Source organism: Gymnoscopelus microlampas, assembly GCF_963454915.1.
Source record: "Gymnoscopelus microlampas genome assembly, chromosome: 4".
Classification (NCBI taxonomy): domain Eukaryota; kingdom Metazoa; phylum Chordata; class Actinopteri; order Myctophiformes; family Myctophidae; genus Gymnoscopelus; species Gymnoscopelus microlampas.
This window is the reverse complement of record NC_139941.1, coordinates 22,515,843-22,542,825: the sequence shown is the minus strand read 5'-3', so window position 1 is coordinate 22,542,825 and position 26,983 is coordinate 22,515,843. Positions and strand designations below refer to the sequence as shown.

General features: G+C 39.8%; 1 protein-coding gene across 2 annotated transcripts; it reads right to left on the bottom strand.

Annotated features, from left to right (window-relative positions):
• Positions 1-1,203: 1,203 nt before the first annotated feature.
• Positions 1,204-26,841, bottom strand: lifra (LIF receptor subunit alpha a). 2 transcript variants are annotated; one of them, XM_084054582.1, is made up of 18 exons: positions 26,707-26,841; positions 16,897-17,093; positions 16,091-16,227; positions 15,063-15,216; positions 14,476-14,745; positions 13,856-13,985; positions 13,102-13,244; positions 11,748-11,890; positions 11,122-11,275; positions 10,563-10,627; positions 10,153-10,384; positions 9,285-9,473; positions 8,748-8,849; positions 8,451-8,600; positions 7,940-8,077; positions 6,926-7,019; positions 6,009-6,075; positions 1,204-5,449 (listed from the first exon to the last, which is right to left on the bottom strand). In XM_084054582.1, exons 2-18 carry the CDS (start codon positions 17,000-17,002, stop codon positions 4,760-4,762), a joined length of 2,964 nt encoding a protein of 987 aa, XP_083910708.1. In that variant the 5' UTR covers positions 17,003-17,093; positions 26,707-26,841; the 3' UTR covers positions 1,204-4,759. The 2 variants fall into 2 exon arrangements, with proteins under 2 accessions (XP_083910708.1, XP_083910709.1); XM_084054583.1 differs by having other exon boundaries at positions 11,781-11,890.
• Between the last annotated feature and the right edge of the window lie 142 nt (positions 26,842-26,983).

Genomic DNA, 26,983 nt, shown 5'->3' with positions numbered 1-26,983 from the left:
TGAAAGAGTAGCCTACGCGTCGTTAGATAACACTATTATGTAGACTATTTGTCTATTTCACTCGCTAAATGGCTGGAAAACAAGCAGGGCGGACATCCCTTCGGTGCTTCGTTGCCATGGTGACAGGTCAACAGACTGAACAAGCTGGTCTCCAATCAGGGCAATCAGTGGTGGAAAAAGCACTAATTATTTTTACTTAAGTATGTATCAATATTGCAATGTAAAGATACTCTGTTACAAGTAAAAGTCCGTAATTCAAAATTTACTTGAGTAAAGGTACAAAAGTATTGGTATCAAAATATACTTACAGTACAAAAGTAAAAGTACTCACTATGCAAGTTTTCAAATGAATAAAAAGTATAAGGATCTTTTGAAAATAGCAGATCTACAAGCTCACAATGCAGAGCATCGTGAAGCATTGTGAGCTTGTAGATCTGTTATTTTCAAATGGCTGAAATGGGGTTAATGTAGCCTATATTTTGTAATAATAATCAAAATCTACAAAATAACTGGTAACTAAAGTAAGTTTGCAAATAATTTTAGTGGAGTAAAAGTACAATATTTAGTACAAATACAGTACTTGAGAACATGTACTTAGTTATTTTCCACTACTGATGTGAATGCTAGATCAAAAGTTCTGATTAGGTCTCTAGAAACAAGCTTGGTGACGTTTAGCTTGGGTACATTTAGCCTATATTAGGCTATTATTTTAACAATGAAATGTATCTTTTGTTGTGTGCTTTGATAAGTTATTCAACTGATAATTTAGCTTCATTCCCCCTTGGAATGTCTAATAAATAATGATGAAAACGATAAGATATTTTTGTATGAATTATATATAGTGCCTCACTTTTTAGCAGTTGTGTGTGTGTTTATATAAATAATGTTTATATATATATATATATATATATATATATATATATATATATATATATATATATATATATATATATATATAATTATTATATTTATACTAACAGAATAGGACCTGCAAAGATTCATTTAATTAAACCCACATCTTGAAAATTTTTAATTATCAAATTAAAATGATCAGCTTGCTTTATGAAACATACTGTAGAGGTAAAATCAATAACAAAGGTGTTCAATTATATTAATTATCTAAATATTCTTACAGTCACTTTCTCTGCTGTCACAACTGGGTTAAGCCTACTCACACGTAAATGATAACACAGAGTGACAAGAGACATTTAGATAACTTTATTGCCTTAAAACAAGTGGCATTGCAGCTTGCGTTAGCAGTGTTTACAATTAGTGTTGTAGGCTTTCTTTCACTCAAAAAAGCACTGTTCTCCCGAGGTAATTCAGTGTCCATTCTATATCGTTTGTAAAACATTCTCCAAAATATCTTCATTTTAAAGCATTTTCAATGATGAACGCATGTTGAGATGCACAGCATTTGCTCAGTCGTGTTGTCATGCATAACATTAGTTAGGAAAGCAATAGCCTAGGTTAGCATTAAAACAGAAGAAAAGGTATGAAGAACCGCTTTTAGATTGCAATAGTTTATGCAACATGCAATATTCTTTGCACAAAGAGTGCAGACCAGATAAGGAAGCACAAGCAGACACAATAGCCTTCTCTTACAAATCAAGGAACATGGCTGAATGGTATCACACAGAACTGGAACTTGCATAAGAATCCTGCCAGTCGACAGACAGCAAGAATATTTATGGTTACAATGCTTATATTACAACTGCAATATGATGGCTCTACAAAGCCATTACAGCTGTGTAACAGCAGATAGAAAGGACAATATAATAATAATAATTATATATATCTATTGATATTATATACTTCTCGCTTGTTTTACATGACTTTTGAGACACACTTTGCCAAGTTTCCTTAATTCCTCCTCCTGCGGAAGCGCAGACACCACAAGCTTGTACATGAAGAAATACAAAGGCTACTACACTACATAAATCTATATCTGGAATCAACACTATAGCATAATTTCCCTCTGAAATTCTCTCTGAAAAGCTGGTTAGTCACAATTAACTATTCCTTACATAGTGTATAGAGAATATAAGTCACAATTTAATAAAGAATAACTTAGAAGGAATCTATCTAAGGGAGAAAAAAACCCAAAGGTTTACACACAATCAGTTATATAAAAAACATCACTTAAGCCTAATTTATACTGTCACACGATAGTGTCACTCACACGTTGACTGAAGTATAACTTAGGTTTAAGAGTAAAAAAACAAAAAGGTGCAGCACTGTCGATTCAAATCAACATAAAAGGATGTGTTAACACATAGTATTCATAGGTTATTCTCCAAAGCTCTGCTTGTCTGGGAAAGCAGGCTTTAAAGCAAAAAAGTATAATAATTTAGCCGTGTTTGAATACTTAAAATTACATTGCGCCCCCTGTCACCATGTTTAAGTTATCATTAATATGGTTGATCAACCAATCACTTTTAACCTGACTTGATCGATGTAAGCAATAAGAGAGAAGGACAAGATGAATTTATGGTATTCAAAAACACCCACTTTCTAAAGTATCATTCACATTACAGTAGTTTTACTTAAAGCTTGATTGCTGGAGGCTCAAAAAAACAAAACATAGGCCATGACTGCCTCATTCCCTGAGACAGCCCCTAGGCCTCATTAAAAAAAATCTGTTGGAATTCAGACAATCGATGCACTTGTAACCAAAGTCACACACTTACAGAAAGCACATGGGTTTTCTGTTTGACGGGAATCGCCACAGAGATGTCGAGCACGCCTTATGCTAAAAGACAATAAAATCATCTGGAATTTATCTATGGTACCATGCTACCATTCTGAGCTTACTGCTTACATGGTTTGGGGGGAGACATGAGGAGAGGTGTGTTAAGAAAATATGAACAATATTTGTATACACAATCCATACAGTCTAGGCTTAACTCTCTCTTAAAACAAACTATTGGGCACAGCAAATTCTCAATACCTTTGCTCTGCAGATTTGAAAACAAAAAACTGTCGATGATCGTTTGTGCACATAGCACACAGTTCTTCACAGTAACATAAATTTAGTATGTGCATGTAGTGTAATGTCATAATAATGCCATCATAGCATAACCACAATTTGGGAATTTTAACATTCACCTAAAATTCATTAAATTACGAATTGATTTGTACATCGTGTTCTGCTCAGTGCCAGTGGAATCTCAATTTCTCTCATGTAAGTCAATTCTAATTCGTTTTGATAGAGGCTATTCATTTTGTAACATTTTGGCAAGCAGGCAGCATATAAAAGGTATTAAGGTTCAAAGGGCCATTGATTAAGGCAATACATAATAACTCATTTGGTGCTAAGCTGAATTGAAGAATTTAAAATCAACTCACTGGAAATGGTCCTGGCACACCACTTGGGACAATGCATGTAAAATATAATATATACTACACATACAGTATGTATAATATAATAGTTTTTTCTCTTTTTTCCAAAAACAAGTTGGATAGTTGTGAGCACACATAAAAAAACAACAACAACAAAAAATAAAACATTGAAATAAGTAACATGATCGTCATTTTGTGTTCTTGTTCTAGCTTATATCAGTGTATATTTGCTGGGACCATCACCCAGACTATTCCAGACTATGACAATAGAAAGCACCAATCTGATATCTGTGTAAAATAGTGTCCATTTCTCATTCATAAATGTGTAACTAATCACTAACAGATTAAGTGCATAAAGATGGCAGCCACTTGGGCTTGACAGTAACACTTCTTTTCATACCTGATCCACTGTACCAAGCACTCCATTCTCAATATCCGATCTCGGTATTCCGACAGAGAGGGATAGTTTAACTCCTTCAGGTGCAGAGTCCACTGTGGAACAGAGCAAATTATATCAAACCATGAAGGTGCCATCTTTATCCACCCAGTCAATCAAGCTTTTTATGACTTTCAAAGCCAAGTGCCCTTTATTCTTTTGGTAGCTCATCAGCTGCCGACAACACAGCCATCTCTCGGACTAACAAGAAGACATGATGATTAGTGGTAAGTAACTGCAGAGTTAGTGCTCCTCTGTAGGATTAGTGTTCATTGTTGTGTTCTTCCAAAGTGTCCACTTGTTACTGTGTTATATAACTAGCTTTGAAGTGTTCAGTGTTCTCAGCTTTCTTTTTTTTAGTGTCTACTAGATGAATACTTTCACATTATGAAAACAAAAACAAAACTTTCGCTTTTGAAAATAAAAACAAGTCAAAGTCAGAACACAATAGATGTACTATACTGGACAAAACACAGGATAATATCACCAAATGCCCCAAGTTGAATCTGTCGTGTCACAAAGGAAAGGCAGTGAGGGACTGGACAGACATCAGTTTGCCAAGGGGTGCATTCAATATGGCAGAACGTGAGAGAATGTTGCAGAATAGATCTGGCATGATTAAACAATGTCTTTTGTCCCCTCAAAGACATACTGAGTCACCGAAGGAAATGCTTTTTGTATATGATGCTATTTGCGTGTGATGCTGATGGTTTACAATGCTGTTTGTGTGTGTTGTTTACCTGCTAATCTGTCAGGGAACTGGAAATATCAAACCAATCTAAAAAATATTTTATTGTTAGTTATGCCAAATAAGCAACTACAGCTATCCTATAACATTATATGTCTCTCTTTTGTGCCCATTCCAGCTGGACATCTTTGATGCATGATGATAATTGATAATTGATCAGTCTGCAACATTTATAAACGTTTCTTTCCCATGAACGCACCCCTGCGAGTGGCTGCTAGTGAGTGGTAGCATCGTCATGGTTTTCCAGATGACAACAAATTGTGGAACCAGGTTGTCGCTGACGACAACCCTTGAGCTTTGTCTCCCACGTCCTCCTCCGACTCGCCATCAGGGAGGAGGAACTGTGTGGAGGCGATGGAGGTGGGGGATCCCAGACAGGGAGCCAGACCTCCACTTTCCCCAGCCTCCCCTGGGGAGTCCATATGCCAGGAGCACTGGGGCTGGTATCCCAAGGCTCCACCGGCAGGCTGGGGCTCCGGTAGCGAATGGAGATCCATCGGTGCTGGGACTTGGGCCGGTGCCGCAGGCTGCATCTGGGGCCGGTAGCCAACGCCTCCCCCTCCCCCGGAGATGAAAGGGGGATTGGGCTGAGGTTCGGACGAGCTCTGTGGCTGGGTGTGGAATGCCAGGGAAGAGGCTGAAGTCTGGATGCCTGTGTAGGTCACATCTGTCCGCCCCGAGTCCAACGAGGAAGTGGAAGAATCTGAGGAGTCTGGGAACCGTGGTCGTATGGGCCGGTCATCTATCACCTGGTTGTAGTAGCGCAGCGATGTGGGCTCATCTGTGTCGGCCGGCTCGTCTCCTGTGCCCATATCCTCCTCTTCCTCGGGGATGATGACCAGCGCCTCTTTGCTGGAATCCCACTCAGGCTCTTCTACAATGTGAACCATGCTGTGTGGAGAGGGCTTCACATCCATTGGTCCCTAGACACACAAAAGTTCTTACTATTTAATTATAATGTTTTTTTTTGTTTACCAGTAACTATGCCATCAGTGAATATCGGTAATAACGAAGTTGTTCAATTGAAGTTTTTTAAATGAAAACAATTAAGTAAATACGTTAGGGATGCACCGATATATCGGCCGTATATCGCTATTGGCGATATTGCCTTAAAAAAAGAAAGAAAAAGCCTTTTGTGATGATGAAGGCTGCAGCTACAATCAGCATTTTATGGAGAAGCTTTCCCATAGTGTCAACAAGTTGGAAATAATTATATTAACTGAATAATATAAAAAATACTACATTTACATTGTTTGAACTAATATGTGCATCAATAGGCAAGGTAATCAGGTAGTAAGAAAGTTTGTTAGAATTCTGCATCTGCACCCAGAATCCCAGTCACTGTATAATACGTGTAAGGTAAACTCTACTGGAAACGTGTAAAGAAATATCAGTATTGGTCAATTTCTCCATGCAAATAATCGGATATCGGCCAAAATGTCAACCTAAAATAATATATTTATAGACAGGCAGAGGATGTACCTGTGTTCTGGGCCAATCACCAGCCAACTTGGGTTCAGGTATGTCTGGATAGAATGCCTTCTTCACCCTGGCGACGAAGGAACACGTGAAGTTACAACAAATAAAGTAGTGGTCATTGTAGATCTAATATTATTCCTAATGGTATTTCTAATCATTTCTACCATAGTGTAAAAATGCTACTCGTGTCAATAACATAATCACTTCAGTATAAACCTCGGCAACATAAGATTGCAGGGAAGCATTCAAAGTCTAATCATGTGCAAATTGCACATAAGCTGTGTTTCCACTGGAATACAAGTATATTTCTGGGTGAAGAAATTACATAAATTGCCGGTGTAGACATGGAAGAGTCATTCACACAACACCCTCACCATTGGTTAAGTACTGTCATCCGACTGCTTCCACAAGAGATTGATGTTACAGTTACAGTGCTTAATAATCGTGCGAGAGGTGTCTATAAGCATGCCATGCAAGACTAGGCATTTGGGGGTGATAAAATATGTGAATGGAATGAACAGAAACAATAAATATCCATCTGCAGGCTGGCAGACCGGCTAAATTCACTTTAATCTAGCAGAGTGTTCATTTAACTCTGCTCCGTCAGCGTCATTGCTCTTTTAGATGCATTCACAGTTTTGCCTAGGATTACAGGCTCACTGTGTGTGATTGACATAGACACACACACACGCACGCACACACACGCACGCGAACGCTCTGCTCTCTTGCCCTAGTGTGCAAATGTACAAAAGACACGCACACACACACTTTCTCCCCCACATGCTCTCTCCAAAAGCTTTCACCAAGATTGTTTTATGTAAGCATTGTCATGACCCACTGGGACACACGCAAGCACGCACGCGCACACACACACACACACACACACACACACACACACACACAAACAGTGGCAGTCTCACCATTTCCTCTTCTTGTAGCAAATGAAAGTGACCACAACTAGGCAACAGGCCATGGTTCCCATGGAGGCCAAGATTTCCAGGATGACCCAGTCCGCTGTGTGGACAGACAGGAAGTAACAGTGATGTCATTACACTGTGCTAAAGAACAGTTGTGTCCCTGGCCTGGCAGACTGGCTGCATTCCGCCTCTACACTGCAGTACAGTACGTGAGCCATGTTTATGTGATGCGTCATTCAGAACTGGATTAAGTTTGAGCCACACTTCCTGGATCCTGTGGCCCAAGTACACAAACATTTGTCAAGCCTCTCATTAACCTTCCCTTTCAAACCGTTTGTGCTCAAGGCACACCAATGGACAAGTCACAATCACAAGGCACACCTGTATGCATCGACACACATCTACATCACGTGTGTTGCGCTGTGATACGCAGTAACCTGTGACCATTTTTGCTATTTTTGAAAAATAATAATATTAATAATAATAGAAGAAGTAAATGAAAATGTTCACCTATAACACCCAAAATAGGGACACCAGGTTGAAAGCGGTTAAAATATATTTTTATAGGGTATAGAATTTGCATCTGGATCTAACAGCTTTGGCCACATATCCACATAACATCCTTTTTGGCAAACAATTCATGCTTTAGTTTAGACCATTTTTAAGTTTAATTTGTGAAATCTCCTCTTTTGTACATTTTAGGGTTTGATTCAAATGTTTTGATGGAAATTATTAGATTTGTTTAGATTTCTGGAATCCCTATTTTGGGCATGTCATTATAGGTGAATCTTTTTTTTTAAATGGCAAAAAAGTGAAAAGCTCCTCTACAAGCTCAAAACATTTGTTTGTTTAGAACATTTTAAAATCTTTTGAAATAACAATTTTAAACAAATTGTAGGAAACGTTAGAGGAGGAAGGAGAAAATTACTTGCGAGTCACGACCCATAAAATGTTATCGGTGACCCAAAAGTGGGTCTGACCCATTGTTTTGGAACCACTGATTTAGAAGGTACATACTGTATGGCTCCAGAGAGATGGAGGCTGTGGCTCCGGTGTCCTCGCCTGCTGAGGTGTAGGCCTTGACAGTGAACTTATAGGAACCACCAGGGAGACCCTTTATTGTGTAACTCCTGCTGTTAGGGTCTGACAGGTTGGCTAGAGAGAGGGAGAGAGTGAGGGAGTGAGTAATACAGTAGGTTATGTCTGTGTAAAATGTATTTGTAATGTACACGTTTTGGGATGATGTGACTTTATGTGTAAGCCAGTGATTCTGCACATAATACGTTTTGTATAAGGGGGAAAGAAGAACAATGAAGGAGAATTTTTTTAAATACGGCATGTTATTTGTAAAAATGTAGCCCAAGTGAATACAGAGATTGAATTCGGTTTCATAAAGCCTGAGTTATACTTGGTCACATGCCGTGTCACACACTGAAAACAGCTGTGATGCTTTGTGTGCTTGTAGATCGGATATTGTACGTGCACTACACCGGTGCGCAACTAAGAATAAATCACCCATAACATTTACCTAGCAGTGTGAGCTGGGAGCCGTTGTTGAGGTAAATGTGGTAACCCAGCAAGAATCCCCTTCTGCTGACCAATGGAATCTCGTCCCAGGTCAGCTCGATGTTAGGGTCCTGCTGATTGGTTAATAGGTGGGGGACAGCACTGGAGGGAACTGTGGGAGACATAAGGGAATTCATATTAAAAGTTCCTTTCCGCAGCAATTTAAGCTCATTATTATTATTTCTGGCATCAATCTTCTTCCTTAAAAGACAATGTCGAGATAATTCTACAGGCAGAGCTGATTTAATCTCCATCTTACCCAGCTCCTGCATGTATCCCTGCCAGCGCTGCAGCAGCTCTGTGCGATCAGATGAGCACATGTAGAGGGAAAAGTTGTACCTCACTCCTGGCTGGAAGTCACCTGATGGCACAGACAGATATAATTATGAGTCTATTCATATACAACCCCACCCCCACTGTGTCCAGCGAGAAATGTGTGTAAAGTATGTACACAAAACATGATGCTAAACCTACACAAAAAAACAACAATAAAAAAACAACAACAAAATTGCTTATTTTGGATTATATTTATCAACTAATGAATGTATGAAGAAAAAAGAAACAAGAGGGGTTCTTGTTCTTGACTTTCAGTCAGGCATGTACAGTAGTAATAACGTTTCATCATTAAGTTTAAAGATAAGTAATAATACAGATAAATCATGCAGTCTGCTAGTGACAAAACACAGCACATTATGGTAAAGCATGGCACACATAATGCTAACACTGGAGGTGTTGTTTCTTCTCTAATGGAACTGTGAAGGGATTGGGATAACAGGACATCTATAGCCTGGTATACCTGACTGTATGGAGACATTGGTGCTTTCAGATGGAACCTTGGTCCACTCCACAGGGCAGTCATGTACAGGGCAAAAAGCATCCTGCCACTCAACCACGTAACCACAGCTGGCGTTGGCATCACTCTGCCAGGACAGGTGGAAACCTTCCTCTGCGTAGACAGCCACAGGCGCAGCAGAAGCCTCCATGTCTGGAAGAGAAACAGAGTTGTACTGAGGACATATTTTATGCAGTCGTGGAAAAAGTACTCACATTTTTTACTTAAGTAAAAGTATCAATACTGCAATGTAGAAGTAAGTAAAAGTCCGGAATTCTAAATGAAAAGTACAAAAGTATTAGTATCAAAATGTACTTAAAGAACCAAAAGTAGACTCATTGTGAGCTTGTAGATCGGCTATTTTCAAATGGCCGAAGTGTATATAGGGCTGAAGTGGTTAATGTATGTTTTTTAATAATAATCAAAATCTACAAAGTAACTAGTAAGTAAAGTTTTCAAATAATTGTAGTGGAGTTAAAGTACAACATTTGCCTCTGAGATGTAGTGGCGTAGAAGTAAAAGTACTGAAAATTGGACATAGTCCAGTTAAGTAAAAGTACCTAAACAAATTACCTAAGTACAGTACTTTACACCGCTGATTTTATGTTGCATTGATTACCCTGCTCGCTGCAAGGTATGACGGGGTATTGTAATCTGGGTGTGTGTTTGTTTGTTATTTATCAAGATGGATTGATTGCGTTACAGCTTGAATGTCAAAGGTCAAGGTCAAAACTGAGAGATGCAGAACGAGAGACGTTGGTGCTTTTACAAAATGGTTGGTATTTGGTTGGTCATTTTAGACACTGTGTTTCCTCCAGGACTTCCCACTTACCCATCGTACGCAGAGGTATAACTACACTTGCAGGTGGCGACATCCCTGCTCCATTCTTGGCTGTGATGGTGGCTATGACCTTGCCGGTGCCAGAGAGATGCGTTAGGTTGATGGGAACATCATAAGCTGTCTGAGGCAGCGTTTCTGTATGCTTCTGTACGTTCTCTTCTGGGCTCCACAGTGTCAACTCATAGCCTGTGATCTGGCCGTGGCTTTCTCTTGGTGTCAGGGGCTATGGGAGATGTGAGAGGCAAGAGCGGGCAGAGTTAAAGTAGGAGAACAATTGCGTGAAGGAGAAGAATGAGGAGGGAGAAAGCAGGAGAGAGAGAGACGTAGTAGACTGACCAATAGCTTCAATTGTGGACACACTGAAACAAGGCAGTCAAAACAAATTAAATGCTAATACTCACTTTCCAGATGACCCGTCCTGTGTTGTCGCTGGCCATCCATACCCACACATCAAGAGTCTGGGGAACTGATAGGACAAAGAGACAGTCGTTACCAACGGCTGATCGCCTATTACTGTCTGACATTAAAGACTTCTGTTGGAAATAAGCATCAGTAAAGCAGAAATCACTGAAAAGCACATGGTGATTTTAGATAATTTATTGTTCAGGATCAGTGTGAGCTACTGTATATGTAAAGCTGTATGTTGTGGAGATATCACCATCCAACAAGTACAAAGCCAACTCAGGTCAAGTTTATTAAGTATAGGTGGTTTAAGTGGTTAAAGAAACAAATCAGGATATACGGTATAACAGTAATAACCAATTATCACTATCAAGGTGGAAATGGGACTGTGGCACTCAGACTTGAGATGACAGCTCTTAAGAAAGGCCAGTTTATCTAAATCCATCCCCATATTAAAATGTGATTATATATTTTTTCATGTGTTGCATATAAACCCAGAAAGAATGGAAAAATAACACCTTTACAGAATTAACATGTAAGAAAATAGAAGTTCCTTACTGTCAATTTTGGTTTTGAAGGCAATTGGGTCGCTCCAGTCTCCCCACTTCCAGAAGTTCTGCTGGGCTCCACAGCGAACCTTGACAGTGTAATCCTCATTTGGATGCAGGTCTAGCAGAACGACTGACCGCAGACCCACACCGGGGAAGGTACGCTGGACACAAAAATCAAGCCTGATTCATACTTGGTTGTGCACTGGTGTCGCACACCGAAAATAGAAGATCCAAGTATAAATTAAGCATCAGATTACATTGCATGCATTACTCCATATCACACTGATGCTACTGAAAATGACCAAAATGATCATTTGCGTTCTGAGAAATAGCTTGGCTGGAGTAACTTTGCTGCTACCATTTCATCTCCTGGTGCAAGGGGCAAGAGGTATTTTTGGGGGGTAACATAACAGTTATTATGACAAAACCTTCTATATAAGCTGCGCTGCTCTACAGAATTTACTATGCACACACAAACCAAGCCACTAAACCAAGAAACACATGCTATGGGCACCTAATTATAAATACACACATGGAAATAACTGGAACACACACACACACACACACACACACACACACACACACACACACACACACACACACACACACACACACACACATTCTACAACTTACCGTTGTAGAATGCCAGTTGGAGGTGAAATCTACCTCACAGAGAAGAGCCAGAGAATCATAGCTCTTGTACTTCCACTGCCACTGCACTGTGGCGTTCCAGGGATGGATGACAGGGTTCAGGCTAGCTGGTGCCACAGGACACACTGGGGGATAGAGGGAGAGAACAATCAATTATAAAGGGAGGAATAACTACTGTAATCTGCAATGTTATTAGGATCTCAGCATAATGGTCTTCAGAAGGGAAGAACAAGCTCTCTAAAGGTGCGTTCACACAGAAGGCGAAGATATTTTCCGTGTCATTTCATTCGTGTGATTTTGGTCACCTACTTACATTTACACGTGCTGTCAATCACTGTACACATACTAAGTACAGAAACTAACACTAACAGTAATTTGTCTTGCAATTCAGTTCAGAGTTACTTGTTACATCATCAAATAAGTGCCAAAAACGTTTTTGAGAAGCTATGCGTTATGTGTCATAAACGGTCCGGACCGTTTTTGGCCCATTTTTTAAAAAATATATTTTTCCCACGTGGGGCGCTCTAACGAAACTTTGGGATCATCCAAGGAGTCTCTAAGAAGGAGAGGCCGGATGTGGATCCATGTCAAAAATGCTTCCGGTCGGCCGCTCCAATGTTAACTCCTTGACTAAAAGCTTAATATATATATAATAATATATATTTCTTTTTAACGTGGTGGAAATGAGCCGTTTTCGATCGGCGATCACTCTGCAATGGAGGATCGCGTTAGATATATTATTATTCCAGGTGTTAGTCGGGACCCTCCGCCGTCTCGCACGCAGGCTTTGTTTACATGCGCGTCCTTGTCGGGGCTTCTACAGCACGAAACATATCAACGTAAGTGGATGGAAGATATGCTGGCACTAGATGTACCCTATTTTAATAAACCTCGGGCACACAATGTGTTAAAAAAAGATTTCCCTATTCCCTGTTTCCCTGTTCCTGTAGCTATAAATGAAAATTTCTGTTTTTATTTCCTTCTTCTTGACAAGAGACACAGGTCAGGAGAGGTTTCCAGGTGGGTGTGACAGTGCGCGATGTGCAGCTCAGTCAACTAGTGACATGGCAGAAATTCAGAGAAGGCAGAGAGGTCAGCCTTTGCGTCATGGAAGCATGTGAATTATTTTAGGCCAAAATCAACAACGGATGGTCAGATGAAACTTGTGGGGAATGATAATCCGTAGTTTTCCATGGGTGCCCAACCAGGACTCCACCATGGGGCACTCTCATAGCTTTAGAAAATTGTCATCATATAATTAAGTGTGAAATTATCTTTGTTCTGTCTATACAGTACCTCCATGATAGGAAGGGAAAGTTAAGAGCTTCTTACTTACCTCTGTGGCTGAGCTCAGCAGAGTCTGTCAGATGATACTGGCCCAGCGGGTTCTCTGCCAGCAAGGTCCAGTTGCCAACCCACTGGTCCGGGTCCATGCATTCTATCAACTCCTGCTGGTTGGCTACAGGTACAGTACAGCTCCTATGAGGATAAAAGATAATAATTGAATACACCATAAACTTAAAATAAAAACTATTGAGTTTCCCAACAATTTAATAATTTCATCCATTTTAAAACTGCCCACTCAACAGACACACTCTGTTCTGGCAAATGCCAGCACAATTCCCGTTAGAGAACTGGCAGTCAGCCAGCCAGCAGGCATCAATATTTACAGGATACTCAGAGGGCCAAAAAGTGTGTACTTATGGTAAGCATTTTTTATTATTCCATAAAACCCTCTCAACTCCAGGCAGCCATTCCTTAGAGTTGTTTTTGAATGGCAGAGGCAAACATCATCAATAATATGTATTTCTTCTTTGCTACTAGCAGTCCTACGATCACACGCTATGTGACGCGTTGTGAGCTATCGATTAGACTTTTTTCTTGTCGATTCATTGATATATAAGATACATATTTATATGTATTTTAAAAACACATTTCTTGATTAATCAATTAATGCAAAAAGTAATTGATCGTTAAGAAAATAGTGTCAGCCGACACCTGAATCTTATCATGAGGGATTGTGTGTGTATTTCTAAAGTAGCATAGGTTTTGACATCTAGATATATGTGTGTGTGCACATGTTGTATTACCTTCCGTTCAGTTTATAGTACGTCATTTTAGTTTTGCCGTACAGGTGGGTTTCTCGTCCCCTGTTCCACTGGCACACTGCTGAGGTCAAGTCTTGGGTTTCACACACCAAGTCCTGGGGCAGAGGTGGATCTAATGATGAAGGAATTCAATACAGAGACGCCGTCTTATTTAAGAAAAATAATTCCACAAGAATGGACAATATACCAAACATACCAATTCCATACCAAAATGTGACAATTCCACATCATACAATAAATCCACAAAATCTGTCCGTGTGTCTGTAGGTAATGTATCTAGAGAGCCCATACATGGGCATGCCCATATAATAGCTTGCTTAGCATTAAGGCTAATTTACACTTTGATACAGTACATGACAAAATTATGATACTTTGGTTTGTGCATTCTAATATGATAGGCTCATCAAAACGTGGACTCTGAGGTTGAACAAATATTGCACAATGAATTAAATCTACCCATAGAGTTATATCATTTATAATAACTCTATGAGCCCACTCAGACATAGTGGATACAGTCGGCATTAACCAGACTAGCGCCCCCCCCCCCCCCCCACACACACACTTTCTTTTCATGCTTTCATCCATCCATCCATCCATCTTACATCCGACAAACACGACTGTTCCGGTCAGTATTCCCCTGCCGAGACAGAAGACGTTGGTTCCTGAGGTGCCGGAGGGTCCCTGACTGGTGCTGGTGCTGGCATAGCTCCGCCTGCTCAGTCGCGTAGCATTCATGGCGGTGGATTTGTAGCGGAGGTTGCCGAAGCTCATCCCCTCTCCTACAATGCAACAGAAGGTGGTGTTGCTTCCCACGAGCACGACACGGTCCTGAGGGTACATCTGGGACTTCGTGTTGCTGGGGAGATCCTTCCCTGTTGAGGGGGAAGAAGGAAGAGAGGGGTGATTAGAAGCAGAGATGGTTTCATATTTTCATAGGAAGAAGGGAGTTAGCGGATGAGACAAAGTGGAAGAGATGGTAACAGGTGAACATCCAAATTTACACAGTGAGGAGAGAAAGAAATGAAATGAGAACTGATTTGACTACATTTCTCTTATGAGGCACACTCAGTTGATCTCTAATGACTCATAGGTCTGACATTAAAACCCACATCAATCTAAGATCTGCCTCGTTTATTGGCATCCATTGGCCTTGATCATTGTGATACAGGTAAATGAGCGACCCGCTGACCTTGGAGTATCTGAGTGTCGCTCCATTCGCTGGTGGTCTCTCCGTCCCTGGAGCGGAGACGGACCGACAGAGAAGTACACTCCAGGGGTTCTAGTGAGGTCCAGTTCCACTGACACCGACCGCTCCCCTCATCCAGTCCCACAGACACAGTGTCCTACAGTTTACACACATCACACTCAGTAAGGGAAAGAACTTTTCAATAAAAAGTATTCTCTTATGCAAATATTTCTGGCTCAGAGTTTCTATGGCTTTCTAACAAACTTCTGAATTGAACTGAAAATGGGGTGATCGAATAAAAAAAAAAGTAAACGTTTAATTTCATTTCAGTCCTATGAGGTCTACTACCTGCTAGATTAGAAGTATGTATTACACATGGAATGTGGAAATTATACAGAGATATAATAGGTTGACTTGCTTTTCACATGATAAATTGTCCTTTATGAAGTAGGTAAAAAGGGAATTACCAAGTAGCTTTTAATTCAGATGACAAGCTTCAACTAATGTGAATGGAAATGGCTTTTATATTTGTATAAATCGCATGACTTATTTACCTACAGTAGCAACACTGTAAAGGCAGATCTACTGTACACACTGGATCAGGTTAATGAAAACAACATAATAACATAACTCTGGGATATGAACATTCTAGATCAGGCCAAAATGCTGGGAAACAGGAAACTTTAAATGCACCAATCATCTTTACCCCCTCTATCTTACCAAAACACCTTGCCATGTCGCTCAAATATAAGAAGGTAAAAATGAACTTATTTCTCTCTTTATAACAAAATATAAATATCATATTTGGTCGGTGGGCTGTCTTCTCCTCTTAATACGATCTACAGTAGGTTATTTATCCCCAAATAGAGAAACAGTCTGTAAATTCAATCAAGACTTCACAGCAAAACATACAGCTTAATTATGTCTTCTTCGCAACCTTATACAATCTCAAACAGAATTCACATCAATAACACAAACTTGAAAAAATAAGGGATAAACAAAACATAAACCTAAGAAATTGAAACTCTTACATAGAAGATGGTTTCATTGAGTTCAGTTCTTAGAATGATGAGGTCAAAGGTTGAGACTGCTCCTCCCAGCCAGGACACAGACAGCTGTTGTGACTGCAGGTTGGCTGACAGGCTCACCTGCTGAGGTACAGTAGGTGCTGCGCACACACACACACACACACACACACACACACACACACACACACACACACACACACACACACACACACACACACACACACACACACACACACACACACACACACACACACACACACACACACACACACACATTACACACATTACACAAAATAATATCTTACACAACTCAACTGACAAGGCAGAACAGGGCACAACATACAATTCAATACCCTGGGGCCTATTATTAGAAGGACAAAATGAGCCAGTGTGTGGAGAATTACTGGGACATTCCTTTCCTTGTGCCTTAGGGGATCACAGAGAGAGGCAGATTCTTTCCATCTCTGGCTAGAGGTTTAGGACACATGACAGGACAGCTAGTGTAGGCAGGACTTCAACAAAGGCTAGCAGCAGGACTGTGAATTAAAATGCTTTATTCTCAATCACATAAAATCTGAGTAGAATGGCTGTGGTTGTAGTCAGTCAATTGTACAAAAACGTTACACTGACAATGATACAATGGCTCTTCTAGATGACTAACTGCAACTATATAGTAACTCAATTAAAGCATTTTATTTATTTCAAGACAGTCACTTCTATTTTCATTAGGCTACATAAATCAGTTCCGATGTTTGAATGCTTCCATTGTCCAGGCAATTCAATTAAAAAGGGATAAACGGGTTTCTTACCATCTTTGGTGTGGGCTTGCAAGGCAGAAAGGCCCAGGAGGACAAAGAGCAGCCACCAAGGACAAGGATTAGGCAGTGGCTTTGCACTGAAACACAGGCGAGGCATGGTGGTCAGCCTGTTGAGATGAGTATATGTAGGTCCTACTGAGGAGACAGCAGCCTAGACATCCTGAGACAAGACACAGACAGAGAGGCTCCTGTGGAAAAAGACAGCGAGAGAGAGACAACTTAATTTAATACATTTTCTAAATTTAGAGTCAAGACTTAATAAAAAAAGTGACTAATTGAAAGTGGTTTCAATCACACTGGCTATGCTGACTGTCTTGAAGTCTAAAACAATGTGACATTGTTACTATTCAACTGCTCATAAAAGACAACTCCCACAAAACAATCTGTCATTTAGAAGATTTTGTGTTTTTTGTCCAGGCGCCAGTGTAGTAGATTTGAAAGCCATTGACGGACAAAGTCATTTTGACAGAGTATGCTAGCCTGGTATCCAGACTGATTCGCTCCGTTCAGCAGACTCCTTTTTCCGAGCGAATCAGTCTGGATTACAGGCTAACAATATGTCCCATCCAGATATTCTATTTATTCTAGGAAAGAACAAACAATTGCATTATTGCAGAGCTACTCACTGTTGACTTCATGCCTAAATCTGAACTCACTGAAGGCATATTCTTTTCAGCGATTTAATCAAATTGATGGATTGCTGTAATGCTTCTGCTCACTCAGCTTCATGGTCAGGATCATTTGTGATACTGTGATGACATTATGCATTATGACTCTGACACTGCTTGCATTGTATAATCTGACTATATTATTATGCTCAGTGAGAAGGAAAATTACATAATGTATTTTCCCTCCGTGGTTTGATAGACATAGCCAGGGAGATACACATTTGACCAATTACTCTAACAGAAAAGGGAGCTATAGCTCATATGACACCTGACTAAAGAATCTCTTGTTTCATCCCTCGAGGATCCTGGAACACCTATACGTTGTTACCTATACGTTGTTACGACGACATGGACCTTGAAAGACGACAAAGATGATGGAGATGGGCACCTGCACACACACACACACAACCTTCCCCTTACATGGACATGACTACACTTATTAAATGGATTTTTTTATGTATTATTGTGGACTGAAAATGAAGCAACATGCTTTAGTTGTTGATTATTTTTTTTTTTTAGGTTAGTTTAGTTTCATTTGTCTTGTTTTATTGCTCACTACCCGTGGGGCTGACCTGTATACATTTGATTGGTTGATTGGATTGTTATAGCTTTCAATCCGGGAACACCTTTGTGTAACATTAGCTGTTGCCATACAGTATATATAGCAATTTTTTTATTAAAATCTGAAGTTTATCAGAAAACTTTAGAAGGCGTTTTTAGAATCGGCCTCAGGTCTAAATATGTTAACGTGTGTCTCAAAATGAGGATTTGGTACACTGGGCTTCTGCATGTACTGTATCACAGCAAATCACAAGACATGTTCCCATTAGCAGCATTATATCAGCATTATATGACAAAAAAGGCTGCCTTTGACATTCATTTTGTTATGTTATTTGAAGACAAATACAAGCCTCAAGTGATAGGCCTATAACTTACCTCACAAGCTGCTGGGTAAATATGTTTTGATTTAAAGACCCTATGGATAAGTGAGTTCACCTCCTCTGATAGAAATACAGATGGGAATTATTCGAGTTGAGCACTGGGAGAGTGAATAGTGTTTGTGACAATTCTAATGAAAAGTTTAAAAGCAAATGTCTTGTGAAGTCAGTAACACTATTTAAAAAGGATCAACTAATAAGATGATTGAGCCTTTGTATGAATTCACAGGCATACTACTAATCTGAGCTGAACATGACCTAACAGCACAATATTAACTTCTACCTAGGAAATCACTCCCCTAGGACCCGGCACTCCAGAGAAATTAATCAAAATGTCACTTTCACAATAAAGCCATGTGAATGATTTATAGTAGAAAAATAAGTGTTCTGTGGAGCTGTTCAGAGAACACATTTGTTGTCTAATGTAGCCTGACAGTGCATCGCGGGTTTGAATTCCGTTCCCGACGATCTTTACAGCATGTCTCTCACCATCTCTCTCGCCCTGTTTCCTGTCCAACACATTTCTTTATGTATAGTTGTCTTTTCTTTGTAAGATGTCTCAATTGTAACATTGTATCAGCTGCTCTCAGACAGAGCAACTCCAACCTTGCACTTTGTAAGATAAGAGTATCTGCTAAATGCCTGAATAGGCTCTATGCACAGCAGCCATATTGGAAAGAAATTGGGCCTCATCTTACTTCCTTCACAGGTGTTACCAATGATACTAATGAAGGCTCTGTTCCATTCTGGTCAGGGTGCCGATATCGTGCATGTTGGCTCACTAGAAACACTCCATTTTGGTTCCCAAATGGCCCCTTATGGTGGGTGTGTAACTCTGAGAGTGTACAAATGGAACCAAATGGACCCGTAAGGGTCCATTTGGTTCCATTTGTACACTCTCAGAGTTATGGGGATTCTTGAAAAAAGACAACCACTATAACACACTAAATGGAACAGAGCCTTAATTAGTATTATTGGTAACACCTGTGAAGGAAGTAAGGAAGGGGCCCAATTCATTCCCAATATGGCTGCTGTGCATAGAGCCTATTGTTACAATGTAACTGTCAAAGAAAATAAAACTTAATAAAAAAAACTAATCAAGGAAATAAGGAATCTGTTCTCAAAACGGCTTGAAATCATACTAATTTTCCACTCTTCCACTGAGGCCTGAATCATCTTCTTGAAGCATTTTATAGCAAATAACCCATGGCATAAAAAGTCACATTAACTTCACAGAGTCCCTCAAAACAGGAAAATAGATCTCTTTCAAGGGTGAAGTTGCCTTGCCCTGCAAATGAGAAGGCATTTTTTCACCAGCACAAATTGGGGCAAGGCAGTAACTGAAGGCACACCCATATTATCAAATTCCTTTTTTGCCTTCTAACATTAAGTGGTTAGTGACTCTGATGAAGAAATTGGCAACCTTCTGAACCTTTGAGGGGCTAAAATGGACACATGACCTCTTATTGAAGGCATGCTCTTGTTACTTAACTATGACTAGCCAGGCTCTAAGCAAGCAAACAGAGATTGTATCACTGCAAAGGTGGCTCATGAAGAAAGGGCTTTCAAAGGACCGTGTTACATTGACCATTGACAACATCAGCAACATTAACATCTCTGCTAATGGCTGGAAGTAAAAAATAGACTGGCATGCTCCTTTAATTTAGTATCAATTAACTACTAAGGTAGTTTGACCCAAAGGAAAACATTTAATCAGTATGAGTATGCAGTAAAGACAAACAATACAAAACCCAGTGTTATATGGCAATAAGATAAAATAAAATAAAATAAAACAACAACCTACAAACAACCCTATCTTCCGCCCGGCACAGGGCGACACTGGGTGCAATGCAACTAAATTATTATCGCTATTTTCCAACCAACACAGTTGTACATTTTATACACATTCCCACGTTGTCTAGATAGATTTTTTTGCCAATCTAGTGCTAGTTATTGGTCTTAAACATTAGGTGTGGTCTGGTGCATTTCTATCTACACACAGAGAGAAGAGTCAAAAAGCATTTTGTGCTTAGACCAGCTTTTAGTTGGTCTTAACTACCAGCGCAAGTGATGGACAAATATTTACTTACTATTTAGAGATAGATGGTCAAATACACATTTCCTTAGCAGAAATGTGTTTGCGTCTCCTCCAACTTGCTAAATCCATCATTTAAATAGTAATGAGTTATGACTAAGGCGCAACAAACTGAATGGAGACTACACTGATTGGTCCAATTTGTTATGCCCAAAGCAGAGTCTAAATACAACCCTGCTTTGCGCCATGTGCCTGACTTTGCGTCCAGATAACAAAATAAATAAATACAATAAATAATAAACTAGCAAAATGGGAGGGGAAACACCCCCAATGCAATTCCCCCCTGTGTTTTGTACCCTGCACAATAGATCATCTAATAGGGCCCAAAGTATTAGTCACTAATTTGTGTACCCTTACAAACTGATAACAAAGTTAAACAATTTGCCAGTAGGGACCTATACATTATTTCCAGACAGTATATACAGACAAACAAGGCAGGAATATGGGTTGTGTGATTGTGCAATATAACTTCTAACTGTTGACATTGAGACAGAACACAGAACCTGCAAACAGTTACAGATAGGCATGCTGCAGAAAGTAGGCTGACTCTGTCCCAATAAACAAATTATGTTCTAGAACAAGCTGGTGAGGAATGTGTGGCCAAACCATGAAGACGTTTGTGTTTGTTGTTCTCACCAAAGAGGTAGACCTTCTGCACAAACAAATAAAAGAAATGTCACAGAATGAAAAATCCAACAAGAAATGTTGCAAGACTAAATGAAGCGTAGTAGCCAACACCACCCTGTGTGTGTGTGTGTGTGTGTGTGTGTGTGTGTGTGTGTGTGTGTGTGTGTGTGTGTGTGTGTGTGTGTGTGTGTCTCCCTCCCATGTACCTCATTATTTGCATCACACCACAGGGCTTGTTACTGAGACCATGTCACACGTTCTGCTTCTGAACGGCTGCAATGCTTGGTTATAAAGGGCTTTACATAGCACACCACGACAGAATAGTTGATCTCATAAGGGACATATCTAAACATGTTTCAACTCTGTACTGAAAATCCTGAAATCTTTGCACATCTCTCTGCTAATACACCAGATGTTGTTGTCAATGAAGGCTTTTTACAGCACCTTGTAAATATTTGTGTCCTTGTATTGTATCTCTTATGTGGACATAAATAAATGATTTAATGTGCGCAGTGCACACACATGTTGCAGTTAGTCCGACCACCATCCCTTGAGACATGCTTGGACAGGCTTAGAAAAGTTTCATGGAACAATTCACACACACAAACACACACAATTTAGTGAAATGCATTAGCGAAAGCAAAACCTGAAAGACCTCTCTAAAACAACACACACACACCCAACTAACCCCAACCCATTACAGAAATCACTCTGCAACTGCTTGTGGTGTGTGTGTGTGTGTGTGTGTGTGTGTGTGTGTGTGTGTGTGTGTGTGTGTGTGTGTGTGTGTGTGTGTGTGTGTGTGTGTGTGTGTGTGTGTGTGTGTGTGTGTGTGTGTGTGTGTGTGTGTGTGTGTGTGTGTGTGTGCTTTTATCAGTCACAGCAACAAAGGAGAAACCATGTCTCTATCTCCTGAGTCCTGGCCTTTGTTCATATTTATTTGCTTATCTGTCTCTACTACAACATCATCTCCTCTATAGAATGTGTTGCACAGAGTAGACCATGGCAACAGACAATCACATACAACTACATTCCAACTACAGTATGGACAAAGTTTGGTTACTGTTGCAGTAGCCAGTGATAATCGCAAGCCCACAGATTTTCAAAGTGTGGAGCGTGACCTTGCATTGCCCCTTAGGCTGCACAAACCAGCCCACATCAGAAAAAGAGCCAAAAACAGACAGTCTCCAGTCCTCTGCTTGTTAGCTTATCTCTGTTTGTGTTAAGTATAAAGGCTCAAGGCTGAGGTGATTTATCTCTCTGCTGGCTCATTATTTCATTCCAAAATACTATCCCCGCTATTTTTCTAATACATTATGTTGTAGAAGTGGGAGGCAGGGATTGGACTTGGGCTGACTCCTGCTAAAACTCAAAAGTATCAAGTTGTAGCTACAGTTTAAAATTAGGCTAGTTCTTATTTGAGCACTGAACAAAAATATAACAATGCAAACTTTACTTTCACTGTTCTGTTTTTTGTTTGTTGGTTAACTGATTAGCAGATTTAGTGAGATTAATTTTCAAGCCATGGGGGCTAACTGTGTTGAATCAAATCAATGTAACACTACAATATCTTGTATGAACTTATAGTGGGTCCAGATTATAACAATTGAAAAGAGTTGGAATATCTTTTAATCAGCGAGTATCCCAGGGAGAATATACAGCTAATTTTGTCTCCCAAGCTGAAAAGGTTTCCATCATCAACCATTACCAATTGCCATCTGAGCTCTGATAGAATCAAACAAATCCATAGAGTGCTTAGGGGAAGCGGAAAAAACAGAACGATTCTGGGAAATCTAACCAAGAAACTGATAGCCGCGGATGGACACACACACACACACACACACACACACACACACACACACACACACACACACACACACACACACACACACACACACACACACACACACACACACACACACACACACACACACACACACACACACACACACACACACACACACACACACACACACACACACACACACACACACACACACACACACACAAATGCTTCTTAGCTCCAGCAATAAGAAATGTGACCACAAACTGTAAAATCAGAAAGGCGACACACACACACGTAAACATAAAGAAATACTGCACACACACAAACCTACAACACCTGTTGGCTGTAATGTATTATTAGGCCTACTGTATTTGAGCTAAGAACAGGATGGATTAGTAGGCCCTGTTGTGTTCAGACCAGCAGCCCAAATCCAGCCCAAATCTGATTTCCTATCCAGATTGGAGTCGGATTGGTTTGATGCAGTCTCAACAAGGCTAAGGAATGTGATTCAAATCAGATTTGTAAAAATCTGTTTCAATGCAGTTTTATGCTGTTTGAACTGCATAAAAACAACGCGACTCCAATCTGGATAGGCCACAAATCAGATTTGGGCTAAATTTGGGCTGCCAGCCTCACAGGGCCTACCTTTTTCACTTGTCAATTTGTCTGTTCTTTCAACCCTGAACTTTGCCTCTGTTCTGTTTGAGTATGGGACATTTTGCACTACTGTCCTATTTTAAGTAGGAGGCTCTTTTTTAACTACAGTATACGTGGCTTTAAAAAACACATACTTGCACGCACTCACACATGCGCAGCATACCCACACACAGGCAAGCACAAGCACTCTTAATCCTACTAGTTTAGCAATTCACTCAACACAACAGAGTCTGACTTTAGCTATTACTTGTGCTGGGAACATGAGACCGAATTGAAATGCAGAGCGAAATCATGTCAAACAAACGTGCTTTATTTATAAAATTTGCTAAAATTAATACAAGTAACACTAGTTCTACAACCTGCAGCAGAAATCAGTGGGATGAAAGACAAGGACAGATTTTAAACCAAAACCAGAATTACTTTGGTTTTACCACAACAACAACGACAGCACAAACACTACCGCTCATGGGTCCAATTGTTATATCATGACGTTTTATTGCACATGTTCATTACTATGCTCTTAATAAAATTCCAATGTAGTTTGCTACTAATTGCTGCTAATATGCAAGCTCATTTTTGTTTTGAATTTGTTGACAGTACAGACAACCTATGTTGGATATTATTTAAGCTCACTCAGCTGTCAAGTATACGGAAACAGAAAAGGATTACACCGATTAACCTCACAGCTTTTTGCATACTATGCAAGCACTCCCTGAATGCACAGCTGCAGCATACTCAAGTAACCAAACAATAACCACTATGTTACCAATTGCTATCCAAACCAAAGTTTCAAAAAGAATGATTACTGAAGAAACGCTCTTCACAAGAATGATGTGTGTAGGATGACCTAACTGGGCCAAAGTCCAGTCCCAAACTTGTGCTCCCACCCTAAAACTATGCTGGGCAAATGTGTCATTAGGCTGTCAGTCTCTGCCCACCAGAGCTAGTGGCTCCAGTCTGTGTGGTTGACATTTTGAAAGTGCATCTGAGAGTAGCCTACTAATTATGCTTGACCTTTGAATGGGTCCAGAAAGAGACCGGATGCTGTTAGGGGGGAAGCTAGAGGAAAGGAAATGAAAGAGTTGATTTGTGTGTGTGTGTGTGTGTGTGTGTGTGTGTGTGTGTGTGTGTGTGTGTGTGTGTGTGTGTGTGTGTGTGTGTGTGTGTGTGTGTGTGTGTGTGTGTGTGTGTGTGTGTGACCATGTTTGTATGCGTGTAGAATATTAGTGCCCCAGCAGCAGGGATAAAAGGACATTCAGTCTTAGTGACTGTAGGTTTTGGCACTGGATGTCTCAACCAAGTCGTGTTTCCTTCCCTCCCTTGTAAAGGACACAATCTTTCTGTTTAAAATAACATTTCCTTATGCGTATAAGAGGCAAGGAAATTAGTCACAATACAAATACACCATCTACCTATGCTCCCTGATGTATGACAGGCTAAAAATAATAATAAAGTGCATTGAAACAATATACAGACTAGTCTTGTAGAAGGAAGCAAGTTGACTGGTCATAAAGAAAATACAAAGGCAGGGTTGTCTTTGTTATGTTAGGTAGTGAGTTATTTATGTCCGACTTAGAGACACAGTGTTTCCTCTACATTCATGGACAGTGGAAACTAATCATTTTGACTTGTCATTATTCTACATCTTGGAATTATTTTGCATTGCTTTTTGGGGTTGTTAATTTCAGTAACTATCAATTTATTCGCCTTCCTTTTACTAATAAAACATTATCATTATCATTATGTTATCATCACTAGTCATAAATATATTGTACATGAATTACTAATAATAACATTGGGATGGGTCTATTTATGGTCACTGCTGAAAAGGTTAGTTTTACAGATACTTACTGATCAAATGGCCAATTAGATTATGTTTATTTTTTGCTTCCCGTTTTCTATGTTGGTAAAAATCTGTTCATAAATAAAGTGCATTGACATTAGCAACAGGAACCAGCCAACCAAACACTATCTGTTTTCCTAAAGCTGCAGAATGACAAAATTGCAGGAGTGCCTCTCCTCCATGGTCCTGTTTGCAGAAGCTATTGCTGACCAAGCAAGCCTTGAACAAGAACTATCATTCATAGAAGTCAATATATTTACTCACATCCAAGTGCAAAAATAACATGGTTGTGTCATTTTAAACACACATCCGAGCTATATTTTATCACTCAAGTTTGGAAACAAGAGATTAAGAGAATAACCCACTTGTGTCAGATGTGATGTGGCCCTATTTCACCTGTGTGGACATGACCTACACGCAACAGATAGATCATCTAATATGCTGCTGTGACTATTTCTGGATAATAAATGTGTCTTACAGATATGTTGTAAATACATAGACAATCCAAAGCAAATTGGACTACAACATGGAACACAACCGAAATAAGCTCTCGAGCTTTTTGTGTTAAAGGTTTTGATTGATTGATTTAATACTTTATTAACAGTTTGCCAACAAAAAAGCACATTAAAGTACCGTTCTAAACAAGGTCTGCTAAAGGGATTAAACCCAAGACAACACGCTTGTTTCCATTTGGGTCCTGTCTGTATTCAATTCCTCTAAACATTTAATGACAGACAAATACACAATACTATGCTAAAACATCATATCCTTTTGTTGACAGTACACGTATTATGTTTATTTTTGTCAATAAAATACTCAATCAATCAAATAAATAACAACAGGACTCACATCCTAGCATTAGCAACTGGATAACATGATGGATGGTAGCCTACTGTGTTGATAACCATTCACATCCAGTCACTTTGTCCACACACGGACAACACACAGGTCATTGTTTTGTTTTACAATCCGTAACACATCCACACAAATAAAACGGCTTAATAAATTAGATTTATGAGGAAAATGTAAGTGTCCAGGCCATGTCAGTGAGACTGTGGCTAAACAGTTAGCTGCAGGCAGCCCACCATAACGTTACAAAAACACAGAGCAGGGTCAGTGTTTTCAAAAGTACTGCTAGCCAGCAAGTGCGACTATATTAAGATCATAACATTACGTTTATTATTTACCTTTCTATAACCCCTCACTGGCGTTGATAGATATCCTTCAAGCACAACTTATGTTGTTATATTCGATTAATCAACTCGACACGGTTAAAATGTTGAAGTGCGTAGACGGCTGGTCGCGACCCTGTTGTCCCACTGTGTTCAGTCTTGCACCCCAGTTGTTCCAGAACGGGATAGGATTACTGGAACAGGGCGGGGCGTGATGTACGCCCCCGTTATATTCACACTGATGTTTAGTTTTTATTTGTGCCGTGTTGTTTTAAGTCAGATATTATCTTGA

What these genes read in the sequence shown, in the direction of transcription:
- lifra (XM_084054582.1), bottom strand. Translation starts at nt 17,002, where the DNA reads ATGCCTCGCCTGTGTTTCAGTGCAAAGCCACTGCCTAATCCTTGTCCT. An exon ending in TACTATAAACTGAACGGAAG is followed by an intron (nt 13,245 to 13,855) that starts GTAATACAACAT and finishes TTATCCTCATAG; the next exon opens with GAGCTGTACTGTACCTGTAG. An exon ending in GGGATACATGCAGGAGCTGG is followed by an intron (nt 8,601 to 8,747) that starts GTAAGATGGAGA and finishes TGTCTCCCACAG; the next exon opens with TTCCCTCCAGTGCTGTCCCC.